The 8,977-nt window shown below is 40.4% G+C and overlaps 1 protein-coding gene across 3 annotated transcripts; it reads left to right on the top strand.

Annotated features, from left to right (window-relative positions):
- The first annotated feature begins 1,411 nt into the window (after window positions 1-1,411).
- Window positions 1,412-5,868, top strand: LOC119295021 (calcineurin B-like protein 3). Of its 3 annotated transcripts, XM_037573341.1 has the most exons (9): window positions 1,412-1,842; window positions 1,956-2,038; window positions 2,143-2,202; window positions 2,903-3,011; window positions 3,631-3,683; window positions 4,243-4,323; window positions 4,754-4,866; window positions 5,242-5,332; window positions 5,441-5,868. In XM_037573341.1, the coding sequence occupies exons 1-9, from the start codon at window positions 1,716-1,718 to the stop codon at window positions 5,504-5,506; spliced, it is 783 nt and encodes a 260-aa protein (XP_037429238.1). In that variant the 5' UTR covers window positions 1,412-1,715; the 3' UTR covers window positions 5,507-5,868. The 3 variants fall into 3 exon arrangements, with proteins under 3 accessions (XP_037429238.1, XP_037429240.1, XP_037429239.1); XM_037573343.1 differs by lacking the exon at window positions 5,441-5,868 and having other exon boundaries at window positions 1,413-1,842; window positions 5,238-5,350; XM_037573342.1 differs by lacking the exon at window positions 5,242-5,332 and having other exon boundaries at window positions 1,414-1,842.
- The last annotated feature ends 3,109 nt before the right edge of the window (window positions 5,869-8,977 follow it).

Raw genomic sequence — 8,977 nt, 5'->3', positions numbered from 1 at the left:
TGCTTAAATTCAAGACTCTCTTCCAATAAAGATGAATATTGCAGTTGATAGATGTTGAATGGATCAACATTGTCTAATCAATATATTCCCAGACCTCATGCAGTGGGGGTGGGGGTGGGTCATGGGGTTAAATATCATGAAAAATAAAGTGAAGTGTTTTTTCTTCCAAAAAATAGCGGTTTGGCTACCACGGCTTACTTGTCTGTAATATACAAGATGAGACACGAAGAATTGATTGTTTCGTTGTGGCAAATTAGATTGTCTCAACAAAGCATAACAAGAGTGTTAAGTGTGCGAAGAGTCTTTTCGCCAAAAAAAATTATGAGAAGAGTTAGTGTATCTACTTGCAACACATGGTGTTCTTGTATTTATGCATCATTATGAATTATCCAGTTCAAAATATTCAGATACGCTACTTGATATCTCTCTTTTTCATAAATGTGAACATGTAGTTATTGTTTCATTACAAGTAAATTGCACACATATTTATATTCTAGTTATGAGAGTTGATCTTAATATGTTCACTATTCTTTTGTAGTCTTTCTTTTCTCAACCCACGGAGGTGGGACCATAAAAACCCATATAAACACTACAACAATAGACCCTTTTAGAATCCTTCTCATTTTATCGTCTTGCATCACTCAATCATCCCGTGCCTTCTCCCATCACTAATCTCATCCGCGCCAATTACCAAACCCCATCCAAATTGACCCACAAGGCTCTTGAGTAAACTAATTTCATCACAAAATAAAAAACTTGCACACCCGTCCAATAAACCCTTCCGGAATCACCCTTTTTTTATCATGTCTCGCCCCTCAATAATTTTGTGCCTTCTCCCATCTCTTATCTCATCTGTGCAACTGTCAAACCCAATTTAAGTTGGTGTATGCGGCTCTTGAGTAAACCAAATTGTACCTTGTTTCCCATGGTTCCGTGGCGTAGCACTGTCAACTTGCTAGTGTATATCGCAAAATAACATAAAAACTTGTACGCCCTTCCTAACAGACCCTTCCCGAATCACTCTTCCTTTATCGTCGCGCGTCCCCCAATCATCCCGTGTCTTCTCACATCGCTAATCTTATCTGTGCCAACCGGCCAGACCCCCAATCAAGTTGACGTACTAGGCTCTCGAGTAAACCAAATTCTACCTTGTTCCCACGGTTCTGTGCCGTAGCACTCGCAACTTGCTGGTGTATATCGCAAAATAAAATGAGAAACTTGCTGGTGTGCATGAACCTGTAAACACAACGTGGCCGCACGTCCTCCCTTGGATCGAATAGCAAGGGAGGGGATTGCGCCGACCTAGCTTATCACGACTCGCCGAAAGGGAAATTCAAAATCGCAAACGCAACAACGGAAACACGCACACGCAAAAAAGAAAATAAATAAATAGTAAGAGAAATCCTCGATCCAATCCGTTCCAGCCCATACCAATCGTACAACCAGCCGACGACTGCGGCATCGACGGCGACGGCGTCGACAGGAACCCAGCGGCGACCCCCTCCGGCCGCCCCTCTGCTCCGCGCCGCATCGGGAAACCCTGCCGCGATCCTCCAGCCACGCCGCCCCCCGCGTGCCCACTCGGCTCGTTCGGCCAAATCCGGTCCTCCGCCCGCGGGGTCCCGATTTGCGGCTAGTCCTGCGGATTGCGCGGCGCCAACCCTGGAGAGAGAGACGGGCGTTGACGGACGGTTGCGGCGCACAGTGGTGCCACCATGTTGCACTGCCTGGAGGGGGTGAGGCACCTGTGCGCGGTGCTCCTCAACCTCAAGTGTTGCGACATCGACCTCAAGCAGCCCAAGGGCCTGGAGGATCCCGAAGTCCTCGCCAGGGAGACCGTGTGTATGTCCACGCCACCAGCTCTCTCTTTGCTATTAATAGCGTCTAAGAATAGCCCAAGCCGTGATTCACTGTGTTCTGTTTATCCTCTGATGTGTAATGTGATTTGCGTGCAGTTAGCGTCAGTGAGGTCGAAGCGCTGTACGAGCTGTTCAAGAAGATCAGCAGTGCTGTGATAGATGACGGGCTGATCAACAAGGTTAGTGGATCAACACCCATTTCGTCGGAAGTAAAATTAATGTAGTATATATGATGAGTGATGAATAACCCGAATTGTGATTCTTGTGCGTCGACATGGTGCAGGAGGAGTTTCAGTTGGCGCTTTTCAAGACCAGTAAGAAGGAGAGTTTGTTTGCTGATCGTGTAAGCCCACATTACACACATGTGAACACGAATTTGCTGTCTGTACAGTGAAAATGCCTCTCTGTTGTTTTCTCTTCTTTTTGGTACAATTCTAATGTCATTACTGTGGAGTCACTCTCACTCCCCTTTTGGGCATATTATTTGGACCTTGGAGAGAAAGAAGCACTGTTTAACATTCTGTAGGAATCATGAGCTATAGATGGCAAAGGGCGTCTGCCTAATTGTAGAATCGTGCAGGATTTTTGGGTGCTCAAGTACATGTATGGTTAATATGTAATAAGAAACAGATGATTTAAAAAAGCTTGGAAGCAAATGTACTCACCACTTTCTGGGGACACTTAATTGTCAATAGAATTGCACCAGCTTTGCTAGCTAGGACTGGAAGGGTAGTTATCTCTTTAATTGAAAGTTATGATCATTTATACTAAGACCATAACACTCCACATCCTAACAGTTTCTTATGAAAAAAGTCCTTCACAAAAGCTGATCACAGTGGCAACACATGCCATTGGCATCTCGCTACCCCTTATATACACCCTTTAGTCAGGCATTGCAATTATAACTTAAACCTGTATTATATCCTTTTAGTAAATTTGTGTGCATAGGTGAAACAGTGAAGTGGGAATGATGTTGATACTTGATACATAACATGATTTCTTTCAATATATAGAGATACATAACATTTTCCTATTTCTTCTAGGTCTTTGATTTGTTTGACACAAAACACAACGGAATTCTAGGATTTGAAGAATTTGCCCGTGCGTTATCAGTATTTCATCCAAGTGCCGCTCCTGATGAGAAAATTGACTGTAAGTTCAGAGAATCATGACATTTGCATAGTTAGCTTAACTTTTAAATATGGCAGTAGATTAGTGAAAAGTTTCTGCTTGTTGGCATAGTTAGGTTAACTTTTAAATTGACAGTAGATTAGCTTAACTTTTAAATATGTACCAACAAATCTATCATATTTACCATGATAATAACTTTAAGAATTCTTGTAACGCCCAAGCTTGTATAATATGCACACATCAAGTCAGCCCTCTTGTTTGCATGATCCTCTGACATGTGTTTATGTATTTGATTTTGTGTGGATGTGAATGGATTGGATTTAGGCCTAAACTGTAAGAAAACAGAAGATTCATGATATCCTTGAGTTAGTAGGTTCATACTTGCACAAATCACATTCTGTTATTCCATTTTTGAGCCTTTTGGTGCTGTCTGAGGATGGTCTGTCACTCTGTCTTAAACAATAAACAAACAAATAAATAAGCTGTAACTCTTTCTGCTTGTTTGATGTGATATATGTAATGATCCAACTTTTTTATTTTTTTATTTTTTGGCATATGTTAATTCCCTTAAGCTCTTTTAGTCTTTTATATCTGATTGTTGTAAGCGGAAAAAAAATCTTACACGGTCTAATCCTTGCAGTCTCTTTCCAGCTTTATGATCTGAAGCAACAAGGTTTCATTGAAAGACAAGAGGTATTTTGCTAATCAGAATGTGATATGTGAAGTTAACATGTTGATTAGGATCAAGGATACCATTCATCTCATTATTTGTTTCTATTATTCCATATTTTTTTATGTTCAGTTATCTCCCTTAATCGCTTAACGATAAAGTATCATCAATGAATCCAACTCCAGCCTGCATTGTGAGTACTTGTTGACTATGATAAGTTTGACAGGTGGTGGTAGGTGGCCATTTACCACCTTACACCACTTTCTGGAACCCTAGTTAGGACAATTCAAAGTCTGTGTTCCCTTACCTCTATTCAACTTGATATTGTACCAAGTGTAGCCTTGTAGCCCTGATCTGTATATCTCCTATAGGTAGCTTTATAAATTAGAACTCCCCCCAAAAAAGAGAGCAGAGGCAATCTTTTGCATAATTGTGGAACTGATGTTACTTCCTTTTAGCTCGTGTATGAGCAAGAATATACGTTCTGAAGTCAAAGAACTGTGGCATATAGTCTCCTTTGTGCAAAAAATTGTTATCTTTTCCCTTATTTTATTCCAATGATTTTTCTTGTTTGGCTATTAGGTTAAGCAAATGGTTGTTGCTACACTTGCTGAATCAGGAATGAATCTTTCAGACGAAGTCATAGAGAGCATCATTGATAAGGTCTGGTTAAATTCCTTGATTTCCTATACTACTATGGCTATGCATTGTACCATGTAGAATCTTTCTGTTCAATCATGTTAAGCACCAATTCCCTTTTCTGTTCTGAACACAAGATTTTGTTTATGTTGTGCTAAAGTGAGGCCATCATTTGTTAGCATGTCTTCACCTTGATAGATCGAACTAGAAAGCTTGATCCATATATTTGACTTACAATATTTGATTAAACTCAGTTAAAAATATATTTGATCAAATGCTCGAATGGAGGTTTGCAAATGGCTATGTGCCTATAGCTATAGCTATCAGTACTGCCTATTTCATTAATGCTGTTGAGTAGGTAATGAACTTCAGAGCTATGCCATTGTGCCAAAGCTTGTTATTGCAGTGCATTGGTTGTATTATTTTCTCAAAATTATTTCCCTCTTGTTATAAGACTTTCGAGGAGGCAGACACAAAACATGATGGGAAAATTGACAAAGAAGAATGGCGCAATCTAGTCCTCAGACATCCCTCATTACTGAAGAACATGACACTACAATATCTCAAGTAAGATATGCTAATGTATTTGTTGTTAACTCTTTAATTTTCATCAGTTTATTATGCTCAAGTGGATTGAACTTTGCGGGGTTCAGAATGAATAAGAGTATCAACTGTCCTTGAATTTTATTGCCAAAATACTTGTGCATTATCTCATAGAGCCGAGTCTTCAGCAGCACTGTCAGGAAATAAAGAAGCATGATATTGTTCAGCTATAAAGTGAAAACCAGCAAACAGAATATGAAACAGTGATTAGTTAAACGACAGTTTTGTACACATTGGAGGCTGGAGAGTATGCTGAACCAACCCATTGTTTTCTTCTACATTAGAAGTTCATTTACATCAGTTAACTATTAGCGTATGTCGTATTGTTTCTCAAGGCAGGTGTGACTACGAAGTGTTAAGTAGTATTTCTGTTTCAAGTTCAACCAAGGGAGTGCGTAGTAGTTCCGGCTTCAAAGGGGATATACTGGAGGCATGTGAATATTGTTTCATTGCTTCAGTTCAGTCTGTATCATAACATTACTATTGCATATGCTGTTATTGCCCTACTCTATATTCACTAATCAGGTCAACGTCGCAGGGACATCACCACCACATTTCCAAGCTTTGTGTTCCATTCTCAGGTCGACGATACATAAAGTCCTGAGAGTGTTTTCACTTCGATGGAATATCAGAAGACGGTCTCACTGCTTTGTTAAGCTTTCCAATTGCCGGCCGATGGTTCAGCGGAAGTCATCGTAGTGTTCCGAAGCATACTGCATACTGTGTTCGATTATTCCGCTGGTTTATTTGTGTTCATAATGTTTTTTTTCTTTAGCTTAGGGTGGGGTGGTAGTAGATCAGAATGTTCAAAGTTTCTTTTGTTTTTGTACAAAAAAAAACTGGTTTGACCCTTTAGTTAACTGTGTATGTATTCTGTGTGGGGAACTTTCCTACTGTATATTATGGATTGAACTGAACGGAGCAGAAATGCCTTTGCTGATAAAGTTTGTCACAATTTATTGTTTTCTTTAAGGGGATACTTTTTTTTCTTATTGCTCTGCTTGATGTTCAGGGACGCTTATAACATACACAAAAGGGTACTCCGGTTTCAGGTCTAACATCGATGGAATAACTCAGAGTTACATGGAATAGGTACTCCAAAAATTGATATTATTGAAATTTATTTGCCGTTTTCCCTTGAGAAAAAACATTTTTGTAGGGGAAAGCCACCTGGCGCACTTTAATAACTCAAATCAATGTTACATCATCTATAATGTCCTGAAGCAAAATACTGGGACGATCTCACCATCCCAAACAAAAAGTTGAAATCAAATCAAAACTATGTCTAGCTATAATTTGGACAATGAGCAAAAGATACAACACTTATGTGGAAGACCTTTTGAAATCAATCAGCCAATATAGCGTGTACGGGCTCCGAATTTCAATCACACCATTGCAAGCTTGGGCAACTTCCAGTGAATCTGATTCAACGATCACCGGTTGACAGCCAAGGCCTTCCACCAGTTCCAAACCTTGCCGAATTGCAATCGCCTCTGCGGTTGTTGCGTCATGGAGATGGGATAGTAGCCATGACGCCCCAGCAAGAGCTTCGCTCCTGCTATCTGAGCATTGCAGCTGCTGAGCCCGAGCCATTATCAAAATAAGCAGTATCGACTTCTTTTTATACGAGTTAACTGGAGGTTTCTTCCACATCACCTTCTCTGGTTCCTTAATTTATACTCCCTCCATTCGGAAATACATGTCATCAAAATGGACAAGAAGTGATTTATCTAAAACTAAAATACGTATAGATACATTCCCTTTTATTCATTTTGATGACAAGTATTTCCAGACGAAGGGAGTATGAGTTAATAGGACCGCTTGAGAAAAAAACATTGTTAGCATCACACAAGGGGATGTTGGGAAACATTGACCTTGAGTTTAAAAGATTCTTCGGATTCATTATAGGAACCGGAAAATATTGCACAATTTGCTGCAATTCTCAAGGAGAATCAAAGTCCGTGTTTCCTGAGCATTCATCCTTTCTCATTGGAGAAAGAATCTGGTAGCATTAATAAAAGAGGCGGTGACAGAGTGTGCGCAAAGATGGAAAATTAGCAAAAGAAACAGCCAACACCCTCGGTGCAATCTTTTCTCATGCATTTCCGCCTAAGCAGCCCTTAGGGCAACTCCAACATGGATCGCCTTCATCAAATGTACATGTACATATTTGGACGTGGATACGAAAAGTGGGCTGAGCGGAGACCATCCAATCAAGCATGTCCCTCAAATTCGGACTGTGGGCTATGACTGGGCCAGGCGGGCCTTGTAGAGTAAAAAAAAAAGAGTATGACGCATGGGCTGTGGCCTGTGGGAAACATATGGTTCAACTGACAGCGGACTGATTCTTAAAAAAAAAAAACGGACAGCGGACCAAGCAGGCGCTTGGACTTCCCCAAACCTCCCATTGATTCGGTGGTTGGATTTTGGGCGTTTTGCCCCACCCCACCACATAGCTCCAGGGCCGTTGAAGGGCCTGTGCGAACTGTGCGCTCGCACAGGGCCCCCAAAATTCAGGGGCCCCAAATAGGGTTCATATACTAGTATTAGTCTGAAAAATAGTTTTGGGCCAACAAGCACTCCTTTTTGGGCTTGGTTCGCTCAATGCCTCAATCCCGTATGCGCATGCACACTATCTCTCGTGGATCAATCTGACTGATAGACGAAACGGCCTGCCTAATCCCTTCGCTAATTCCCTTCCCATCTGTGATCGCTTCCAGCCAAAGGAGCAGAACTACCGCCGACCCGCCGTGCCGGACGCCGCCCCGCCGGCCACGTTGCCGAGGTGCCACCGAAGAGAAGGCCAACCGGTGCGGTGCCGCCCCTACACTCCCTTTTTCTCTAGCTATTTTTGATACAAAATAACTTGCAAAGTTGTACAACAGTTTGTTTTAGAAGAATTTTTTGTCTAGTTGTTGAAGTTCAGAAGTTGTCACAGATTCGAGATATTCAATAGTCGCTTGTCCAAGTCCAAAATTAAGGTTCTATCTTTTTCTTTATAACTATCTATACAAGTTACAAGCCTATAATTCATGGAGTTTATCAGTTCAAATTCATTGATATTATTTCATGTTTTGTTCATAAACAGAAACAATAATGCATTCTTGTTCTAGAAGAAACTATGATTCCGGGGCTTTCAAGCGTAAGAAGAAATTAAAATTATAAGAGGATGCTCAATTATTGATAAATTTGTTGTGAAAAGACCCTGAACTAATTCTGAAAATCAAACACCAGAAGCTAATATTGATGATGGTCATGGTAATAATGCAGAAGAGGCTGAGGTTGCAGCTACAATCAAAGGACATGCTTATTGATATTGCAATTGAGTCTATACAAGGCCTGCTTTCATTTTTCAGTAAGTATAGAGATACTGGATTTTCAAAAGCACTAGAAGCTGCAAGAGAAATTCCACTTGTGATGGATATTCATCCAGAGTTCCGCACCAAGAGTAAACTCAAAAGAAGAAGACAATTTGATGAGGGTGTAGATGATGCATCTATTGTTTCACAATCTGCAGAGGAGTCATTTATGGTCAACTATTTTCTGCAAGTGGTCGATCAAGCTATAGTTCACTTACCAGGAGATTTGAGGAATATCAGGGGTATGAAAATACTTTTGGTTTCTTATCTACTTCAGATAGGCTGCGATCTTTGGATGATAAGAGTTTGTTGGCTGCTTGTGTTAATCTTGAGAATGCACTTAAGAGTAGAGAACAGAAAGACATCAATGGAGTAGAACTGTTTTGCGAGTTAGTTTTCATCCAGGATTTAGTTAAGAATTCTAAGGGCCCTGTTTTCTTAATAGCCTGCTTATAAGGGTGGATATTAGGCTAGTCATAGTGGGGAGTAATTTAGACTAGTGTCATGCATATGACACTAGTCTTTGTTACTGCCTTCATAGTGCAAAGTAACATACAAGTAGTATTATAGAGATAGGATTTATTACATTATAGACTCATTTTTCTTTCGGTTGCGTTATGTTACAGTAGTAACATATTATGTTACTCCAAACACCTCTCTCCTCATTAACTATATGCTACACAAGCAAACTTGTTTTGGAATGTGCTATATTACTT

Source organism: Triticum dicoccoides, chromosome 4B, assembly GCF_002162155.2.
Source record: "Triticum dicoccoides isolate Atlit2015 ecotype Zavitan chromosome 4B, WEW_v2.0, whole genome shotgun sequence".
Classification (NCBI taxonomy): domain Eukaryota; kingdom Viridiplantae; phylum Streptophyta; class Magnoliopsida; order Poales; family Poaceae; genus Triticum; species Triticum dicoccoides.
Note: the sequence above shows the minus strand (reverse complement) of the source record. Positions and strands in the feature narration are given on the sequence as shown.